The following is a 21,407-nucleotide window of genomic DNA, read 5'->3' as shown; positions in this document are numbered from 1 at the left end:
AACAAAAAATTCACGATGAAATAATCTGCAAAGAACTTTAGGACCCTGAAGGAAACTGGACTTCATTAAGGGAATGGACGAACTGTAATTCTCCTTCACCCCTTCGGCGCTTCAAGAACTTGTTGCAGGACGTCGGTGGTTTCAGAAGAATTTTGAAAATAAAAATACGAATAAATAAAAAAAAACCCTCCCAGGTGGAATTTCAACCAACACCCCAAGGATCCACTCCCAGGTTTTAGTCCCACCACATTGCAGTGACTTAAAAAAATAAATAAATAAACTCATATTACGCGTTCGTTCTCGATGAAAGACTTAAACGAACTTTTCAAACACGAGGAAACAAAAACAATAAACTCAACAAATCAAAGGAACAGAATGCCTTTCGTTAACAACATAAATAGTTGGAAAGTGTTTGGAACTAGGACTTAAAACTGTTGCTCTACCACTACAATATTGTGCATAAAAACAGATTTTAAGCTAAAATTCTAATTTTTTTTGGCACCACAGGTTCTTTCAACCTCACAATTTTGACCCACATGTCAAAACATTTGCACACCATTAAATCAGAAGATCTTCTTTCACCTTTTCCCTCTTCAGGGGTCACCACTGGTATGTCATCAGGTCCTACCATATTCTCATTCTTTTCAGAGCTTTCCAGACTTCACCCTCACTCATCTTTCCCACTTCCTGGTCCACAGTTTCTATGACCTCTACTCTTCTTTTTCTTTCATTCTCTTCATTCATTAGCTCCTCGGAGTACCCCTTTCATCTTTCCGTCACACCTTCCTCACTTGTTAGAACATTACCATTCCTATCTTTAACAAGCCTAACCTGCTGCACATCCTTTCTAGCCTGATCCCTCTGTCTCGCCAATCGGTCCCGCCCCTCTTTACTGTCCAGCCTCCCATACAGCTCATCATACACCTTCAGCTTTGCCTTAGCTACCTCCCTCTTTGCTCTACATTGCATCTCCTTATATTCCTGTCTCCTCTGGACCACTGGATCAGAAGAAAAATACCAAAACAATTGTATATTTAAAAAATTTTAAACCAATTTATCGTGTATCATATCGAACCTAAACCTTTCACACGAATACAATAAATATCGTATATCTGGCAACAGTAATTCTGTCTTTTACGAATTTCAACCAAGTTTGCTTGATGTGTTTTTATCAAACACTGTAGTGAGCCGAAGAATACTGCTTTGGGTTGGATTAATAACATTAAAACACCACCACATTCAGTCTTTATAGTTTAATATGCTCATTTAAAATTGATTTAATGTTGGAACCGACCCACCTCTTTAAGATTAGGAGGTGGCAGACCAAGACATGACTCATCTGGAGCTCATACATTCCTGAAATTCCTGACATTTTGTTGGTTTCACTGTCGTGTGCATCTATTCACCTGATCCCAACATTGTGTTTGTGTTTGGGGAGGGAAAAACGTGGGACAATGAGCCAGCAGATGGTTGGGTGGGCCAAAGACGTAAATAAAGGGCCTTACCTCCAAATATAAAAAGAGAAACCCAAAGAATCAACATCTCAGGAGTCATGTTATGAAATTAAGCTTTTATCTGTGTTTACCCAGAACGACCAGTTTTCACTCTGGAGTTTGGATCCAGATAAACCTTCAGAGTTTACAAAATGTGTTATTGTATAGAAGAGATTCAAATCACAAATATAAATGATGCAGTAATTTTTTTTCCACTGGTTACAACTGTGTACAGATGTCTGTTTTGATTGTAGAGCTGAATATTTGAGTTTTTTGTAGGGATGCTCGATTTTTGGCCGATAACCGATACCGATATATTTTTCTCCTAGACCTACTTTTTTTTCCCATTCAACCTTTATTTATACTGGTTAGTTCCCATTGAGCCTTGAGGACTCATTTACAAGAGAGACCTGTTACTCACAGAGACTACATTGTTGTCTCTGCTGTGGAATTAAAATACATTATTCTCCACAATCTTTGTCAGTTTGGGCCATTACCAAATGCAGATGCCAAAAAGGGGCTGAAAATGATGTGACACTTTATAAATATACAATATATTTAAAAAAAACAGCGCCTTTTATATCAGTGTTATTTTGATGGAATGTCCGATATTTAACTTTATCGTTAATATCGGACGATACCGATAATATCGTGCATATAGTTTTTTGTTCCGTGTGCAGATTTTCCTGAGTTTACTTACTTTTTGCGATAATTTATCAACCGTTTACTAAATTTAGAGAAATTTTGCTGCCTTCAATAACATTTAGCTACTTTTAGCTACCCTTTTAGTCATCTCTGTGCAACATTTTCTCAATCTTTTGCTGCTTTTAACTAAACTTTTCACACTTATTTTACCTTTTGTTACTTTTAGACAGTATTTTCGAAACGTTACTCCCCTCCGTTTCCCCTCCGAGTGTTTCGCGCCAGCCACTTCTACGTCTCAGAAACTGGAAAATCTTCAGTGCGAGTCAGAAGCATCCAGAGAATGCAGAGAAGATACCAGCCACACGTTCTTCACGTTCCGGGGTGAGATCAAATATTCAGGATCCTGCAGCGTCTTTGTCGCCTTTTTTTTTTTATTTTTAGACGTATCGGTCACAGAATATTTTGGGAGTTTTGCATCAGCAGACCGACGCCTCCGAACGTCCACGGTGCGTCTCAGCTGTTGAGAACATCACATCTCCATGCAAATTTATTCGGCGACCAGCTGCTGCAAGGAGATGATTCGGCAAAAGACACCCTTGAAACGTGTAATGAGCTCACCGTTGTGCATAACGGCGACCGTGAGGTCACAGGCGTCGAGATGTGTGCGTGCGTTTATGTGGCTCGACATTTGGTGCGTGAGGACGCCCGGCAGGAGGCCGGCGAGCGTTAACGTGTCCTGTCAGGTGCAACACACACACACACACTGATCCAGGTCAACAATCTGTTGTATTTTGTGAACAGGTTACAGAGTCCGCCAGCACAACTGTCACTAGTAGCTTTGACCGTACTCCCTTCAGATCTTCTGCGTACTGAAGCCCATTAGTGCTCAGGACAGACGAGCAGTGAAGGTCATGAATTGTCCTTTTTCTTATTTGAAGGCAGACTTTATATCTGTTAGCAGGAGTCGTGTGTCATGTTGAACGCCCTTTAACATAATTAAAGCTACAAACTGTGAAATCTATATTTATAGTTTCCTCTTGGATCCACTCACAGGAGCACAGCCCAGTTCCCATAGACTCCCACTGTTTCTCCTAACGTTCTCCTCAAAGATAAGACGTTTAGACATTTTAACTTGTATTTCCTACACAAAACGCTTGAAACAAAGAAAACTGCACCGAATGCTTCCGCCATACTTGAACTCCTCGGGGTTTTGTTCACAAGTGAGGGAAGAATGGAGCGTGCGATTGACAGACTGGTGTAGTGTCTGCAGTATTGTGGACTCTGTGCCAGTCCGTTGTGGTGAAGAGGGAGCTGAGCTTTAAGGCAAAGCTCTCCGTTTACCGGTCGGTCTCCGTTCCTACCCTAACCTATTATGAACTCTGGGTAGTGACTGAAAGGATGAGATGGTGGATACAGGCGGTTGAAGTGAGTTTCCTCCGCAGGGCAGCTGGACTCTCCCTCAGAGATGGGCTGAGAAGTTCAGTTATCAGGAGACTCAGAGTAGAACTGCTGCTCCTCCACATTGAGGAGCCAGTTGAGGTGGTTTGGTCATGTCCGACTGGGAGGAGGCGCTGGTCATTCCTAAATGACTTTTGACCTTTATGGAATAACGTGCATCGTTTTCCAGCCTCAGACGCCGGACATTATTTCCTCAACATCTTAGAACTGGTCTTGTGGTCTAAACGTGTTGAGGCGGTCCATCATGTTAAACTGGATCTTTAAACGAAGCGTCTCCGTGTTCCAGTTTTATCTTGTGTGGTTTTATTTCTTTCCATCTCCCACAGCTCGTCGCAGCTCCAGGAACGAGGATAACTTTGTTTCTTTCTGGATAAATTGGCTTCTGTGGAGCGTAAACCCACAGCAGGACCAGTAATGGTCGCTGTAAGCACTGGGCAGACAACAGAAGCCGGGGGGCTCAAACTAAACGGATTGTTGGGTCTTAGGTGGGGGAGGGAAGAACCTCCTTCAAGAACAGAAAGGAGGCTCATAAGTCAGGACACTGAAACCTGCAGGGTTGCAAACCGTCGGTTAGAAGCTGAAAGTGTTGGTTTGCAGGAAGTCACGCCTGGAGGAGGGACGGGACGTAAAGTAGTCCCTCTTCTTTACTTCGGCTCTTTCAGCCACTCCTGAGGGAGTTATTAGCCTTTATGTGCCGCTCTTTAGAGCTCAGCAGGCCGTTAACCGGAGCGGTCACAAAGAACCAAAGCAGCCGAAGTCCACGAGCCGTAAAACTAAAAGATTAACCCGAGGAAAGACCGAGCTGACCAACGTAGCATCTTTGACCTTTTTTGTTTACGGGGAAATGTTGAGGAACGACTTTATGCTCCTAAAAATGACTTTTTTAAACTAGAGAAGCTGAATTTCCTGTGAATGCTGAACGACTTGAAGCTGTACGAGCTAAAAGGAGCAAAACAGAAGCTAAAACTAACAGAAGCAAATATGCAAGCTAACAGGAGCCAGAAAAAGTAGCAAAACATTAGCTGAGTAAAATTACTGATAAAAGCTAAAATTAAAGACTAGCTAAAAGTGAATGTTAGCAAAATGTTAGTTAAAAGCCAAAAGGAGCAAAAAGCTACCTGAAAGTAACAAATGCTAACTAGAAGCTAAAAGTAGCTAATGGCTAACTAAAAAACAAAAGCAGGAAAATGCAAGCTAAAATTAACAAAATGGCTAACTAAAAGCTAAAAGTACCAGAAACATAAGTTAAAGTAACGTGTGGCTAATTGTCAAAAATAAAAAAAATGAAAAGTAGCTAAATGGAGGACAGAGGCTAAAACAGAAAGATTTGTTCAGGTAAAAATAGCTAAATGTCAGCTGAAAGCAGCAGTGTTTGTAAAAAAAGAAGAGTAGCAAAAGGTTAGCTCAAAGCCAAAAGTAATAAATGCAAGCTAAAAGCTTACAGAAGCAAATATGCAAGCTAAAAGGAGCAAAAGTATTGATAAAAATAGCAAAATGATAACTAGAAGTTAGAAGTAGCAAAACATTAGCTGAAAAGCAGTAAAATTACTGATAAAAGCTAAAAAGAAAGTCTAGCTAAAAGTAAATGTTAACAAAATGTTAGTTAAAGCAGCAAAATGTTTGCTAAAAGCCAAAAGAAGCTAAAGGTTAGCTGAAAATAACAAAGGCTACCTAGAAACTAAAAGTAGCTAATGGCTAACTAAAACTCAAAAATGTGAGCTAAAATTAACAAACAGCTAATTAAAAGCTAAATGTAACAGAAACCTAAGTTAAAGTAGCATGTGGCTAATTGTCAACAATAACAAAATAAAACTGAAAAGTAGCTAAATGGAGGATAGAGGCTAAAAACAGACAGACTAGTTCAGTTAAAAGTAGCAAAATGCCAGCCGAAAGCAGCAGTGTTTATAAAAAACAAAAAAGTAGCAAAAGGTTAGCTAAAAGCCAAAAGTAATTAAAAAAATGCTAAAAGCAGTAAACACTGACTGAGGATAACACAAGTTTAAAACCTAAATATAGTTAAAAAAAAAAAAAACTAACTAGTGGATAGAAGCAAAATTAGGCAAGGGAGTAGCTAAAAGCTATAAATGGCAGAAGGCTAAGTCTTGCCAGAAATATTAGCTGAAAACTAAAAGCATAAAAGCAAAAAGTAACAAAACACAAGCTAAAAGCAGCAAACACTGGGGGAGGATAACAAGCTTAAAACATAAATATAGCTAAAAGCTAAAAGAAGCTTAAAGGTAGCTAGAAGCTAAATTAGGCAAGGGGCTAGCTGAAAACTAAAAAGTAGCGCAAGACAAAAACAGAGCAAGCAGCTGAAGTTTTGAAGACTGAATATTTCTGTGGAGAAAATATTTGTAAAATAAAAAAGTGTAAAAGTTACAAAAAGCAAAAAAGTCACAGCGTCGATGTGAACGAGACGAACGTTTCCAACGAATCAGCGCTCACAAATTTAATCTCCAAACCGGAAACACGATTTTGTCTCCTAAATAAATCAATAAATCAAAGATAAAGTTTAATTTTCTGTACAGAGCGTAGATTTATTATTAGGTCTGTAGATTTACAAAAATGTACAATTTGCATCAACACTTAATTAAATTTAAGCAACCGAAACTTCACGGCTGTGCTCGTTACGGGGAAAAAAACGTCTTCATTCACGGTAAAGAACCTAAATCTAATCTGTAATCTGCAACACTGCCTCGTACGTCACAGTTTTAGTAAATAAAATGAAAAATCTCCGCCGTCTGGCACCCGTACAGCGTTCAGTAAATATTGCGGGGAGTCAAAACGTCCAGCGGGGAGCGCGAGCCGCTGCAGGAGCTTTTCACCGACGTCTCGACAAACGAGGCGTAAAAACGAGTCTGTGTCCAACCTCAAGCCGTGCAGAGCGGAGGTGGAGACGAGCTACCGTCAGTCCAGCTGCTGGAGCGCAGCTGCAACCGCCAACACTGCTGCGGTGTTTGGAGCGAACCCGCCGCCGAGCGAGCCTCCTCCGGCGGAGCTCACCTCCTCCGGCTCCGCCCGTGCCTGGCGGCCTTCTTCCTCTTCAGGATCATCTCGTAGAGTTTCTCCAGCCCCGCCTGCAGCCCCCGCCCGTCCACGGCGCTGCAGCCCTGCGCGTGGTGCAGCGTGTACGTGCTCAGCTCGTGCGCCGACAGCAGCTTCTCCACCTCGCCGACGGACAGCGCCGAGTCCAGGTCCTGCTTGTTGGCCAGCACCAGCACGGGCACCCCCTGGTTCTCGGAGGTGCGGGTGATCTTGTGGAGCTCCACCTTGGCCTCCTCCACGCGCTCCTGCTCCGTGGAGTCCACCACGAACACGATGCCGTCCGTGCGCCGGGTGTAGGACTTCCAGAGGGGGCGCAGCTTCTCCTGCCCGCCCACGTCCCACACCTGGAAGGTGACGGCCCGGGACGCCCCCACACAGACCCGGATCTTCTCCGTGTTGAAGCCCTTGGTGGGGATGGTCTTCACAAACTCCTTGAGCTTCAGCCGGTAGAGCAGAGACGTCTTGCCGGCCGAGTCCAGGCCGATCACCACCACGTGCACGCACTGGAAGCCCGGCAGGAAGGGCGTGCTGGGAGCCATGTCCGTCAGCTGGTTCCCCATGGTCCCGAACAGAAGCTCCGACAGATTCCTGGTTCAACGGATCCTCAGACTGGATCAGGTGGAGCTGGAGACCTGATCAGAAACACAGAGAAGCTAAAGTTAACGGCCGAAGACGAGACGGAGCTCCCGTCGTGTTGGTCCAGTGTCCTGAGCTGAAACTTTCGTTTCGTTTCTTCAAATCCAGCGACTTCTGCAAACTCTGTGTCATTTCAGCCATGTGCATGAAAACCTTCGGCTGCTAGGACTCCTGCTCTTTGTTGACAATTCCAGTCCAGCGCCGTTCAGCTGTTCGTTTTACAACTTTAAATCTGACTTGATTTAAAATTGAACCGGCCCAGTTGAATGGTTCAGTGCCGATCTTTTGCGATACTTTTAGGTAACATTTACATCCTTTAGCTTTCAGCTATTCTTTTAGCTACATTAAGCTTTAGCCTTTTGTAACTTTTAGTGAACTTTTGACAAACTTTGCAATTAGCTATATTTAGCTTTCAGCCAGTCTTTTGCTACATTTCATGAACAATTTGCAGCTTTTAGTTAACTTTTTGCTTTAAGCTGCTTTTAGCCAGCTTTCTGTCCCTTTTAGCTCATCTTTTGCTGTTTTGGGCGAAACCTCTGCTGGTGTTAATTTTTGCTACCTTAATCTGCCGAACTTTAATTACTTTTACCTTCTTTAGCCGCATGTTTCTACTTGTAGCAAACTTTAGTTTCACCTACTGTTTTAAGCAAACCTTTAGCTACTTTCAGCTGGTCTTTGGCTACATTTCCAGTTCCAGCAGTTACTCAGATTTTGTGTATTTTCTGCAGAACAAGCAGATTCGTCTCCTCTTCAGATGGATCCATCTGAAACAAGGACCCGGTTGTCGGAACCGAACCGCTGTTTTGGGTTTCTGCGGCTCCTCAGGCTGGACCTGAACCCGGAGCTTCAGGTTCTGCAGCGGCTCTGATCCGGTTCCTGATCCGCATCGAACATCTGCCTCCAGCCACAGAGACGGTTCTGGTTCCGACAGTTTTCAACCCGTTTCCTGAACGACGGTTCGGCCCGTTTGATCCGAGCCGAACGAGGAACGAATGAAGAAACTTCAATCTTTTCAAATCGGTTTAAATCAACATTCACGCGTTAATGTGAACACGCCCGTTAATTTAAAGCTCGATTAAATAAAAGTCCGTACCTTTAAAAAATATGAACAAATAATCATCCACAGGCGATAAAAACAGCCATGACCGACGTTAGGCGGCGTCCTCCCCGGTTCTCCTCCGACTGAGGCTCTGAGGAGCGCGAGCCGACACCACCTTCAGCCCGGGTGACGTCACGTCCACCTGGAGGGGAGGGGGAGACGCTCCGCGCCCCCTGCCGGTAGAGCTGCGAACTGCACGGAACACCATGAAGCCAAACTACCTCTGTTAGCATAATATCTCGTGAACCACAGGGCGGATTTTTCTTTAATTTTCAGGAAGTGACCATTTAATGCACGGCTACAAGTGTTTAACTTTTGGTATCAGCAGGATTTAGGATGGCGGCCAAACCCAGCAGAAATGAAAAAGTAGAAAAATGGCTGCAACTCAATCACATTTGTAGATTTCGACCTGAAACTTGGTGTGGTAGTAGCCGAGACTGATCCCCACACATCTAGTCTGATTAATATAGAATGACTCTAGATCTTTCATTAAAGTTTTGCCATAAACTATCTGGAATCAACTTTACCTGTCTTGTTAGCAAAATATCTCATAAACCTCTGAATGGTTCTTAATGAAAACTTCTGGACATAATCATTAGATGTATATCTACAAATCTTTACCCATTGGAGCCAACCCAATTTAAGATGGCCATTACAACCAACTGATTTTACAAAACACCAAAAACTGGCTACAACTTGATTAGCTGTAGATTGAAAGATTGCGAGAAATATCAATTGTTTTAAGTTTTTTTTTTTTTTTGCGTTTCTTTTCAAAATATAAACAAAATTGACTAAAATGGACAATATTTAAATCTCTAACATTTTAAACAGCAGTGTTCAAAGTCCTGCAGTGAAGCTTTGGCGCCCCCTGGTGGACAATTTACTACAGAACAGCTGCAGCAGTTTCAATAGAAAGAGCAACTTTCAGCATTTCTTTTTAATAAATAAAATGTGCATGAAGACAAAATATTCACCTGTCCACACTTTTAAAAAAATGTGTTGCTGCTATAAAATTCAAAATAGCCTTTTTCCCCGCTAAATGGTGCAATGTCCTAATTTAAACGTGATATTCATGCGCCATTTTGAATAAAATGATGAGATTTTCCAACCTTTGCTTTCTGATTTTATTTAAGTTTATGTCAAACAACAATGGAATAACGTCAAACACAAGAAGTTTTAACATCAGTGTAATAAAGTGCAGGTTTTACACCAAATATCTTTAAAAATAAACTCAGATAAACATATTATTAGAGCTCATTGTCCACACAGAACCCTGAAACTGACTTATACAGTAAATATATTTGAAAGAAGCATAACTTTTAACACTGTAGTGATTATTTTAAGCTCTCGTTAAATGTATTAATCAATAACAGATTAAACCTATGAGAAATCAATAAGATTTAGATTAGATCAGTCCTGAACAGCTCAGGGTTGAATCTGTTTGTGACACAGACAGAGATTTTATAATCTCATTACAAATTAAAATAAATCAAAACAAGATTAACAATAAATCAACACAACAAAAAATAAATTAATTAACACAGAGTTTGGGATTAACAGTCCAAGAAGTAATTTAAACATTTGTTCATTTCACGATGATTTAACAGGAACGTCATGTTTTGAGCAGGATGTTTGGTTTTATACGCGTTTGGACAATTTAGATTATTTTTTAAATAACTCACTTTGGAATATGGGTCAGAAAAATGTTCATAATTCTGCCAGATTAGATTAGAAGTGAACGTTGTTTATCAGCTGAAAGAGCCACAAACCGACCCAAACGTTGCTTTTCTCACCAGGAGGGAAGACGTGGAGGGCGCTGTGCCGGGTCGAGGCCACGAGACGTCTTAAAACTCATCTCAAGTTACAAACCATTCGTCCCGTCTTTAATTTTTCTTATAATCTAGACCAACTGGAGGCCCGGGGGCCAAACCAGGACCACAGGTGAGCTCAGTTCGGCCCCAGTGGGTTCATTTTTTTAAAATAAAACTAGATTTTAAACCATAAAACAAAGTTAACGTCAGCTGGAAGTCCGACCCCTGAGCAGTTTAGTCCAACGGCCCTGATCTAGACGAATCGAACGCTCTCAAACTGGGATTAAACAAAACGAGACGAGACTACGAAGATTAACGAAGGAAAACAGCTGAGCCAAGAGCCGCGGCTCTGCTCGATTTATCAACGTGACAAAATGTGAAACCGCAAAGAATCTGAAGGAACTCCAGCATCTTCACAGACGAGCTTCCATCCATCCATCCATCCATCCATCCAGCGAACACTGCGTGAGACACCTGGACAGGTCCATCACAGGGACACAGAGACAAACAACCATTCTCTCACACAGTCAGTCTAACATGCATGTTTTTGGTTTGTGGGAGGAAACCGGTTTCCGGAGAAAACCCACGCAGCACGGAGAAAATAATCCAAACAACACCCAGAAGGCCCCCCAACCGGGGCCGGGATTTGAACCTGCAACCTTCTTGCTGAGAGGCAGCAGCTCTACCACCTGAGCCACCTCTGACTAACGTCTTTTTAGATAAATCAACACAAATCGTCAACGCATTTCAAACGACTTCACATTTAACAGAACACGGTTCATCTCTGCACAAACTGAGTTTTAACCCTCGGCTGCCTCCAGGCGACGCGGCCGGTTTTATTTATTTATTTATTTATTTTTTAAACGAGGCACGTTCTATTGGTCAACGCTAACTTTTTAAAATCTTCCTGCTGCTCCCTTCTTCAGGGGGTCGCCACAGCGAACTAGCTCGCACGAGGACTTCATAGTTGTTTTTTTACGCCGCATGTCCTTCATGGCACCACAGACCACCGAGCTACCACAGACCTCTGTGTGGAGCGGGTGGTGGGGGTTAAGAGCCTTGCTCAAGGGCCCAGAGTGGGGCAAATAAGGGTAGAGGCAGGTGCTTCACCTTTCCTACACACATTTTGATGTCAGTACGGGGAGTCGAACCGGCGACCTTCGCTAGCCTCTGCTCCACCACTCCCCCTACATGCTAACATAAGGGAGGGGACCTCAAGGACTAACCAAGGAACAGGTACTAAAGTGGATCCACACTGGTCCGTGTTGCTTCCTGGAGCAGGCGGTACTGCCAGCAGCTGAGAGTGAGGATGACGAGTCGTTTACCGGTAGTGATGAGGAAGATGAGGCCGTAGTGGCAGGAACAGAGGTGATCAGACGTCTCATTGGCCAGTTTGGGTTGGGAAAGGGGCGGAGCTTAATCTCCAGCGCCGCGCTCAAAATGTTCCCGCTTGTCTGCTGCTGCTTCATCAACTTTCCTAAGGTTTTTAGTACACCTGCTCGTGCGCGTGTTTTTTTTGTGGGTGCTTAAGATAAAAAATAAAGTTTAACCTCGAAACGACACCGGCCGAAACGTTTCGACGAGACAATTCGACTCGTTTGCGTTGAGTGATGGCCGCCGGCTGCGTGAGAGCAACACGTGGACGCGACACGTGACTTCTGATTAAACCTCGTGGAAAACCAACGGTTTGATTTGACGCAGTGGCGCACCGCTGCAGCTCGTAATTCATAAATAAAATTAAAAATGGATAAAATGCGTGTCGTTTTTTTGTTACAGCGCCGTGTAGGAAGTCTCCGCCGTTTGGATATTACGAGCGCAAAACGACTTTTCCCAAACGACGCGGAGGAGTCCGTCATAACAGAATGGTTTGCTTACGCTAAACGGTTGCGGGAAACGCGAGCACAGGTCAAAGGTCATGAAAGAAGGGGTCATCTCAGAGGATGTGGGATGGTCGAGTTGGCCCCGCAGTCGATGTAGGCGAAGGTGTCCCGCGTCAGCTGCTCCGTGTGGGCAAGATAGGAAATATTCATGGTCATCCTGGTGGACAAACAGAACAAAACACATTAAATTATTACATTTTGCTTTTATTTAAAATACTTTCTATCATAGCGCTCTTTACGTTTGAAAAAAGCATTTTGTGTGAGTTGTAAATTGTGTATATTGCAGACTTGGTGTCTGAGGTTCCTACCCCTGTGGACAAACTGAATTTGCTGATTTGTCAGTTGCTTAATTGTCAGTTCTCAGCCGAAGTAAGGAGTTCTTTCAGGAGGATTAATCCTCACAAAGCAACCGGCCCAGACAACATCCCCGGAAAAGTGTTGAAGGAATGTGCTGATCAGCTCTGTGAGGTGCTGGCAGACATCTTTAACACCTCACTTACCCTGGAGACAGTTCCCACCTGCCTGAAGACTGCCACCATCATCCCAGTCCCAAAAAGCTCTACAGTGACTGGTCTGAATGACTATCGGCCAGTGGCCCTCACCCCGATAGTCGCCAAATGCTTCGAAAAACTGGTCATGACTCACATCAAAACAACCATCAACATCAACGAGGACCCTCATCAGTACGCATACCGTGAGAACCGATCAACAGAGGATGCAATCTCCTCTGTGGTCCACACTGCGCTCAACCACCTGGAGCAGAAAAACTCTTACGTCCGTATGCTCTTTGTGGACTTCACATCCGCCTTCAACACCATGATCCCCCAAACCCTGATGGACAAACTACTCACACTAGGACTAAGCCCCTCCATCTGCAACTGGGTACTAGACTTCTTAACAAACAGACCACAGTTAGTGAGGATCCACAACTTCTCCTCCTCCACCATAACCCTCAGCACTGGCTCTCCTCAGGGATGTGTATTGAGCCCCCTCCTGGTCACTCTGCTCACGCATGATTGTGCAGCTACCCATCCAGGCTCATTGTAAAGTTTGCAGATGATACAGCGGTGGTGGGATGCATCACAAACAATGATGAGTCCAGCTACAGGTGGAACACCTGGAGAGCTGGTGCAAAGAGAATAACCTTCACATCAATGTGAAGAAGATGAAGGAGATGGTTGTGGACTTCAGAAGGAACAAAAACACCTACACCCCCCTGAACATAAGAGGATCTGCGGTGGAAGTAGTCTCCAGCTACAAGTACTTGGGTGTACACATGAATGACAACCTCAGCTGGAGCAACAACACCACCAGCCAGATCAAGAAAGCTCATCAGAGACTCTACTTCCTCAGACGGCTGAGGCGAGCTGGTCTGGAAGCTCAGTCCTCACCTCCTTCTACAGGTGTGCAGTGGAGAGCATCCTGTGCTCCAGCATCAACGTGTGGCATGGAGGCTGCACAGCTGCAGAAAGAAAAGCTTTGCAGAGAGTGGTGAAGTCTGCACAGAAGATGTTGGAGTCAGCCTCCCCACCATCACAGACATCTACACCTCCAGATGCAGGAAGAGAGCCACCTGCATCATGAAGGACCTCACTCACCCAGCACATACACTTTTTGCCCCACTCCCCTCAGGAAGGAGGTTAAGGAGCATTAAGTGTAGAACCACTAGACTGAGGAACAGCTTCTACCCTGAGGCTGTTAGACTCATGAATCTCTCAGAATAATCACATCATGTTGCTGCTGATCTGTTTCATGTTGCTGCTGATCTGTTTCATGTTGATGTGTTCATGCGTGCTCATCCACTCACAGACTCATGTTCATGTTTGTGCTGATGTTCAATGTTTTATGTTATGAGTGCTTAGAGTATATTTAGCTGATGTTTTTCTTAGTTCATATCTTAGATGTTATTACTGTTTTTCTTTTACATTTTATTGTTGGATGTAACTGGGACCCTGTGTACATAATTTCATTCCACCACATGTACCACATGAGGTGGAATGACGTGGAAGTGTATTAAGTGCAGGATCATTTCTCGGTTAATGAGTAGATCCCACGCCGGGGTCAGCTGAGCCTCGTCATCCTCCTCCCTGCTCCGCACTAATTCACATCATTGTTCAGAAAAGCGCAGGAACTTATGCACGGTGCAAAACTTTAATTAAATGTGTGTTTTTTTAATAAAATTGCCCACGACTTTGAACTTTTAGGGGCGTGGTTTTTTTTTTTTTTTTTTTTTTAAGAGCAGAAGCAGAAAGGAACAGCTCTGATGTGATATTCGGAAGCTTCGTTTAAAATTACAGTTTTATTTAGTTAATAGTTTTACAGTCACTCTTTGTCGGGCGGGTTGAAAAATATGCAGTGATCCTTCAAATGCGTGCGCCTCCTCCTGTCTGCTCCAGAGCACTGACCCACGGCCCGGTGGTTGGAGAAAAAAAACAAAACACAGTATTACATGGCACAACGGCATGCCATACTACTCGAATGCCATCAAGCAGCTGAAAATGGTCATGTTCAATATTTTCAGTCAGAATGAATAACAACGGTCATATCTCAGCCAAACATTGGTTTATAAATATGGAGAAAAAAAAACATAAATAAGTGGCAGGGCTGTAAATTATGCAAAAAATGCGACTTATAGGCCAAAAAATACGGTAAGTTTCTTTCGGCTGCTCCCTTCTTCAGAGGTCGCCACAGCGAGTGAAAGATTTGCCAGTTGTTTTACGCCGAACGCCCTTCCTGAAGCAACCTGGGTTTGAACCTGCAACCTCAGGATCACAAGACGGCAGCACTGACCACCAAGCTACCGCAGCATGTATTCAGTAATATAACTTAATTTAATAGTTTTAGTTTGCGCACGCTTGTCAATAAGCTCTAATCTGAAGCATAAACCTTCACGTAGAAATCATTCAGAACGGAGTATTTGTGGCTTTAAGGCACTTTCGCTGCCTCTCCATGAAGCTGAGCCAGGAAATCACAGCTGCCCCGAAGCAGAAGTGACTCTTTAAGGCTCAACTCAAAACAGAAAGAAAAGCTCCGCTGGTGATTCTGTGGACTCCCGTCTTGCGTCATCTGAAAAGAGAATATCTCCGTGGCTGTGGTTTGTAATCTGCCTTCAACGCTGCGGCTCAGAGTTTCTTCGAGAACTTTTGACACTTACTGCAGCTGCAGGAACAACGTGTGAATCTTGATGCTGCCCGATTTGCAGTAGTTGCTGAAAGACATTCGAAAAATAAAAAAAAGGAACAATCGTCAGAGACTTCGCTCGATATCTCTAATGAAAATGACGTCTGCTTCTTACTTTAAGTCTTTGTCTTGGATCTGCAGGTGGATTTCTGTGGTGTACTGCAAACGGATTTACAGGTGAGAACTGCGTCATGTGATACGAACATATTGCGACTGCGGGTGAAACTCACCGAGCGTCGCGATCGGGACGGTATGGTGGTCATGTTGCTCACCTTCACGTTACCCATCACCGTTTTGATAATGAGGCCCTGCATGGCGAAGTCCGTAATCTGAACCGGGACAAAGTTCTCGTTGCTCATGTTGATGAGGTTCTAAAAACGGAGAACAAGCAAACAGTCGTTTCCTCCTCGTTAAAAGAGTCACGGGGCACTTGGATCACGTGAAAGCCCTTCACAGGTCGTTGCACTCAAATCTAAAACCGTGTAAAACGAGTTGCGCAACAGAGGGTTAAATATTGTCGTGAAGCGACGACAACTGTTGCAGCGACTCAACGAGGTCGCCTCAACACAATGCGATGACTTTTTTTCCCCGACACCGAAACTGGAGCAGATTTACGGCTGAGGTCGTGGTGGGCACGGACATCCCATGAAACATTAACTTCATGGGATGAAACACGGCACCGTGGAGATGTAGGAGAGGAATGACGATGCAACGAACCATTTCATTGGTTTTAAAGACAAGAACTTGGCGCCGGAGTTTGAACTGATTCTAGAATGTATTTTTTTTTTTTATAACTTGATAAGGCCGAGGCTTAACTTCCTGTTAGTGAAGTGCTTTAACGCCCTGACTTGATCTAAATGTTTTGGCTCATTTTATTGTTTTGACGCCGCCTTGTCTAATTTGTATCCATTTGCTTTGAGCTCTGTTGGAAACGTGAGACGATTATGATCGAATGCAGCTCATTGGCATTTGTAAGCATTCGCAATGTGGGGGGCGGGGGGGGGGGGGACACACCGGTGGGTGGGCGGTCTCGGGGTTCTCCCCGAGAAAATGTTGGACAAAGTAGACGCCATTTCCTGTATTCTGGTGTATTTGAACAGGTTTCTAAACATCTATGTTTATTTACATAAGTAACCACTTGATTCAGTAACTATTGTAGAGAGCATGGCACAAACCCCGCCCACCAACACCGGTAGACAACTGCTAGCATAGTGCTAAGCTAGCATAGTGCTAAGCTAACATAGTGCAATACAGACATGCTAGCTAAGATCCTACAGACATCACGCTCATCTTCTCTCATGCACCCTAATCCCCCAGACCTCCCGTAAACAACTGCCACACTAATGTAGCGCTAAGCTAGCATAGTGCTAAGCTAGCATAGTGCTAAGCTAGCATAGTGCTAAGCTAGCATAGTGCTAAGCTAGCATAGTGCTAAGCTAGCATAGTGCTAAGGTAGCGGCGTGCAATACAGACATGCTAGCTAAGATCCTACAGACATCACGCTCAGCTTCTCTCATGCACCCTAATCCCCCAGACCTCTCGTAAACAACTGCCACACTAACGTAGCGCTAAGCTAGCATAGTGCTAAGCTAGCATAGTGCTAAGCTAGCAGCGTGCAATACAGACATGCTAGCTAAGATCCTACAGACATCACGCTCATCTTCTCTCATGCACCCTAATCCCCCAGACCTCCCGTCAACAACTGCCCACACTAACGTAACACAGATGTGTCTAACATTGAGCTTCTGGATTGACCTTCTCAAAGTTCTGACCTCTTGAGTCGAGAACCCAACCAGTTTAAATCAACTCTACCAGTTCTGTCCAGAAGAAGATGAGTCAAAAAACCAGTCAGAAACTTTCCAGAAGAACAACGGTCCAGGTGCAACCTGCTGAGGGGCGGTGTAGATATCTACGTTTTCAAACGAACACTCAACACTCCTCTGTTCAGTCTGGCTTTTAGGAAGATTAATTTTTCACAAATGTATATTTCAAGTCTTAAATCTGCCGGTTCGGAGGACGGGCCAGCGCAGCTCTCTTACCAGAAAATGGTGAGAGTCGCATCAGGAAGTGGATCTGACAAAACATATTAAATTGTTCCTCGATGTGAGTGAGAGTGAATTGTTCATTATGTGTCCCTGTGATGGACTGGAGACCTGTCCAGGCTGTCCCCCGTCTCAGGCACAGAGACTGATGGAGACAAACCCCAGCTTCCTGTGACCTGGAAAGGACAAGCGGTAAAGATGGAGGACAGGTGTGGATGCTTCACCTTTCCCACTCACATTTGGATGCTGTTGGTACGGGGAGTTGAACCAGTGGCCTTCTGATTCTCTAAACTCTGCACCACCACTCCCTTTCTACAACTCGTTGATGTTTATTTGTTGCTCTGTTTTATTTGTTTCAATCTGACGTAAAGCACTTTGTGCACGGACGGTGCTTTAGAAATAAAGTTTGTTCGTGTAGATTAATAAAAATAAATTCAAACGTGTGCACCCAAAAAACCGTGATTCCACCGTGCAGAAACAATTCAAATAAGCCCGTAAGCTCATGACGAGTGGCGGTAAACGCCACGCTACTTACCTTGACGTCCAGCTCGACCTGGTCGGGGCTGAAATAAACCATGACGGACAGCACGGACACGGGCGTGAGCGTGACGCTCCGAGGGAACAGGAAGTACAGGATCAGGCAGCAGACGAAGAGGCACGCAGCCATGGAGACGCACACGTACAGCTTCCTGAAAGGCACAAGCGCAGCTGTTAGAACCGGCCGGCTGACGTGCACGTTCGATTCCGCTCCGAACCCTTACGTGCGTCGGGGCTTCAGCCTCACGTCGTTGCACGGTATTACAGCAACGAGCTGGTTCTCCTGGGCTGCCAAGACAAAAACAAGGAAGTTTTATTTTGACCACGAAACTGAGGCGAGCGCACTTTAATGTTCGACTCGCTTCCTCCGCTGCTGCCGAGCAGGAACTAAAGGTCAAACGAAGGTGAGGAATCCAGCAGAAGAGAACATTTAAAATCAGACTCCACGAAACCAGACCGACCTCGGGGAACGCGCCCCGTGCCTCGACACGTAGGGCAGGTGTCGCTCGCCGAGCTGCCGTCGCTGCTCCCGTACGGAGGGAAGTGCTTGAATATCCTGCCGTTCTCCATCTTTCTGGTGAGCTCAGGATCCTCTGCGGCTCTGCCGGTTCTCTCCGGTGGATCCATGTCGCCTCGCTGCAAGACAAAGTCCAGCTTGAATGGAAAAACACAGCAACAGCTGCGTCGGGGCCGACTCTCGTCAGCGTTGCACTGAAGGGATTCTCACAGAAGCTCAATAAAAGCTCATCCCCGCAGCACATGAGCAGAGTCCAAAGTGTTGAAAAATGAGAAGAAACACACCCCGACGGGTTGTTTTTATGGTTCTCCCACTACATTAAGATGAACATGACACAAGCGCATGATGGAGATCAGGCTCAGCTACTACCACGCCAAATTTTCTCTCAACATCTGTAAAAACGACTGACTTGTGGTCATTTTTGTGTTTTTTAAGGTCAGTGGGCGGTGGCAGCCATCTTGAATTGGGTCGACTCAAACAGCTTCTTATTAATTCCTGAAAGGTTCATTATAGTTCGTCCAGGAACAAGAGTAAAAACTACATTTAATAGATACAATGATAAAAAAGACTCCAAGGAGCAATTCTCATTTGATGGACTAGAGTGACGCACAAGACAAGGCACACGTGAATGTTTTAATGTAATTACTGTCAGTATTTCTAACAATAAAAACACTTTATAGTTTTTCAATTTGGACTCCATCCCTGAAGTATCTGAGGAGCTCAACAGGTTTGTTGGGTTGTGATGCACAAAACAACAAAAACTAACCAAGCGGCTGCTTTTTCCCATAAAACTTGGCTTTTTAAAAATAAAAATAGTTGCAAGGTGTAAAACTGGAAATTAAAACTGAATGCCGGACAGTTTCATATTTTTATATATATATATATATAAAAAATGAAGAATATGACGTCATTTAACTTTTATTACCAGGATGGAGCTTTTTTTTTTAATATATATAAATATAAAGTCATAATTTTTTGTACTATTTATAGATATTTTATATAATTTATTACAGTTTTATTAAACTTCTGCAATAAACGTGTATTTAAGAACACAATTTCTGCTTTACAACTTTTACTTTCAAATAAGTTTATTTTTACACTAAACAATGACTGATCTAAAACATAATAATCCAGCAGATTTTCCTTTCATGGCGCTTTAATTTGTTCAAACTGATTTATTATTTAATAATGTCTAAAGTTTAAATGATCCTTCCTTTATAATAAATAAATGTGAAAGGTTGGAGCTCGTCAGTAAAAATGGCTCCTCGTGTCTGGACTCAGCTGACAGCACAGATTATTTCTTCTCTTACCTTCACTCCAGTGGAGATTTAATCCCAGCTCTGGACGTAAACCCGCTTCTTTAAGGTTTGATTTTATAAAAGCAGCATGGAGAAAGTTTAATCTGCTGCGTCGAAGCTTCTGAGGAACATCAAACACTTCCGCCTAGGTCAGTTCCTACAACTCATCGTCACGTGCGCTCGTCTTTTGAACTTTTTTTTTTTTTTTACCTTTTCTGTTTATTTAGAATTAGCCGAAACAAAATATACTACAAGTTTTTTTTTTTTCAAAGTAAGTTTACCGGATTTATAAATAATTAATGTAAAAGCAGGAATTTATAAAAATAAATTAAAAAATATTTTCTCAATTTCGGGTTTTTGCCGCCACCTTGCGGTCAAATTTAGAACTACACGCAAAGCTCAAAGTCCATGTAGTTGTTTATCAGTTTGTTAATTTATATGTTTGCATAGTACACACAATAATAATAGTATTAGTAGAATTAAGAATTTTAGTAATAGTAAATATATTGGTAGTAATAGTACAAGTATTGAAGGAAAATTGTTTCCACTAATCAAACATGCATTCGAGCTGTGGCGTTTAAGTAATTACAGAACATAGTTCATCTAATTCGCATTGGACAAGTTTGATAAGTTGACTTTTAAAAATAAAAATTACACGACGTATTAAAAACTTTAAACTTGTGTAAAAAGTTCCAAAACGTCGGCTGCTTTTCTCCATTTCACCAGTTTCACAAAACATTGCGATCAGGGGGCTTTCCAATTATTCTTTTATTACATTTAAACAGAACGAGTTAAATACGTTAGTGTATAATGCTTTTTATCTGAATTAAAAAATTAAAAAAAAGAGGGGACGAGCAAATGTGCAAATAGTTTATTAGCAGATTGGGAGAACTGAATTGAAAGGGTACACTCTGTAGCAGAATAATTTGATAAGATACATCATATTCAGAATTATCCACAGAGTTTAGTTTGAAAACAAATGGAAATCCTCAACCACGCATGAACATACACCCAATCTCACAACACGATTTACACGATTTAAAGATAATCTCTCACAGATGTGACGCTTTAAAATAAAATGACTTGGTTCCACAGTGAGGAGGAGGAGGAATGTGTTTCAGGAGGCGTCCGAGCTTTAACGAGAAGACTCGGTGGCTTCATGAGACGCAGCCGAGCAGGATGATAAAAGACGCAGATTTGTATTTAAGTCGTTTCTGCAGCCTCTACCCGTCACGAATCAAAAGCATCAAAACAAAAGCACATCTGAGTGAGCGATCCGTTCGGACCGTTTGGTTTACATTCCACATGTCAACGTCTAAAATAACAGTACTCTGATACAGAAATAGATTGCATTGTTAGGCAAATTTCACTACAATAATTAAGAGGAAAAAAAAAGTCTTAAATATCTGCTCTTCGACCCTGCACACCCTGGAGATCCATGCACCTTCAGCATCGTGGCTGCGCACGAGAAACCTTTTCCTTCGCAGGGCGCTCGAGAACTTTCCCCTTCGTAAACGCGTCGGGAGCGCAGCGGAGGAAGCGGCGGACGCACGGATGAAGGCGCGCCTTCGTCTCGCTCTGTGGCCGACGACGACAAGGCGAGGTGGCGCTGAACCACCGTCCAGAAAAAATTTTTAAAAAAATCTAAAACGCGCGGAATCTAAAGTTCATTCGAACGAGGTGGTAAAGCGAACGTAAAGGCAAGAAGAGCCACTTCATTGGAACTTCCCAAGAGATTAGTGCTGCTTTTCTAATTTTCTTCCATG

At 43.3% G+C, this 21,407-nt stretch overlaps 2 protein-coding genes across 3 annotated transcripts; both read right to left on the bottom strand.

Moving 5' to 3' along the window:
• Positions 1–6,146: 6,146 nt before the first annotated feature.
• On the bottom strand, positions 6,147–8,455 carry arl4d (ADP-ribosylation factor-like 4D). Of its 2 annotated transcripts, XM_037691237.1 has the most exons (3): positions 8,371–8,455; positions 6,596–7,273; positions 6,147–6,560 (listed from the first exon to the last, which is right to left on the bottom strand). In XM_037691237.1, the coding sequence occupies exon 2, from the start codon at positions 7,199–7,201 to the stop codon at positions 6,596–6,598; it is 606 nt and encodes a 201-aa protein (XP_037547165.1). In that variant the 5' UTR covers positions 7,202–7,273; positions 8,371–8,455; the 3' UTR covers positions 6,147–6,560. The 2 variants fall into 2 exon arrangements, with proteins under 2 accessions (XP_037547165.1, XP_037547164.1); XM_037691236.1 differs by having other exon boundaries at positions 6,147–7,273.
• A 3,660-nt stretch (positions 8,456–12,115) lies between these two features.
• tmem106a (transmembrane protein 106A) lies at positions 12,116–19,689 on the bottom strand. Its single transcript, XM_037691567.1, has 8 exons — positions 19,654–19,689; positions 18,288–18,462; positions 18,051–18,114; positions 17,825–17,978; positions 15,478–15,618; positions 15,363–15,406; positions 15,222–15,275; positions 12,116–12,224 (listed from the first exon to the last, which is right to left on the bottom strand). The coding sequence occupies exons 2-8, from the start codon at positions 18,451–18,453 to the stop codon at positions 12,116–12,118; spliced, it is 732 nt and encodes a 243-aa protein (XP_037547495.1). The 5' UTR covers positions 18,454–18,462; positions 19,654–19,689.
• Between the last annotated feature and the right edge of the window lie 1,718 nt (positions 19,690–21,407).

This window comes from Nematolebias whitei, chromosome 17, assembly GCF_014905685.2.
Source record: "Nematolebias whitei isolate Nwh7 chromosome 17, NemWhi1, whole genome shotgun sequence".
NCBI lineage: Eukaryota > Metazoa > Chordata > Actinopteri > Cyprinodontiformes > Rivulidae > Nematolebias > Nematolebias whitei.
The sequence above is the reverse complement of the archived record's forward strand: the minus strand, read 5'-3'. Positions and strand labels throughout refer to the sequence as shown.

Bases quoted from the DNA above. Each gene is read 5' to 3' on its own strand.
- arl4d (XM_037691236.1), bottom strand. From the start codon at position 7,201: ATGGGGAACCAGCTGACGGACATGGCTCCCAGCACGCCCTTCCTGCCG.
- tmem106a (XM_037691567.1), bottom strand. From the start codon at position 18,453: ATGGATCCACCGGAGAGAACCGGCAGAGCCGCAGAGGATCCTGAGCTC. The intron at 15,276-15,362 runs GTAAGAAGCAGA...AATGTCTTTCAG, and splicing joins ATCCAAGACAAAGACTTAAA to CAACTACTGCAAATCGGGCA. The intron at 12,225-15,221 runs GTAAGTGTCAAA...TTTGTCCACCAG, and splicing joins ACGTTGTTCCTGCAGCTGCA to GATGACCATGAATATTTCCT.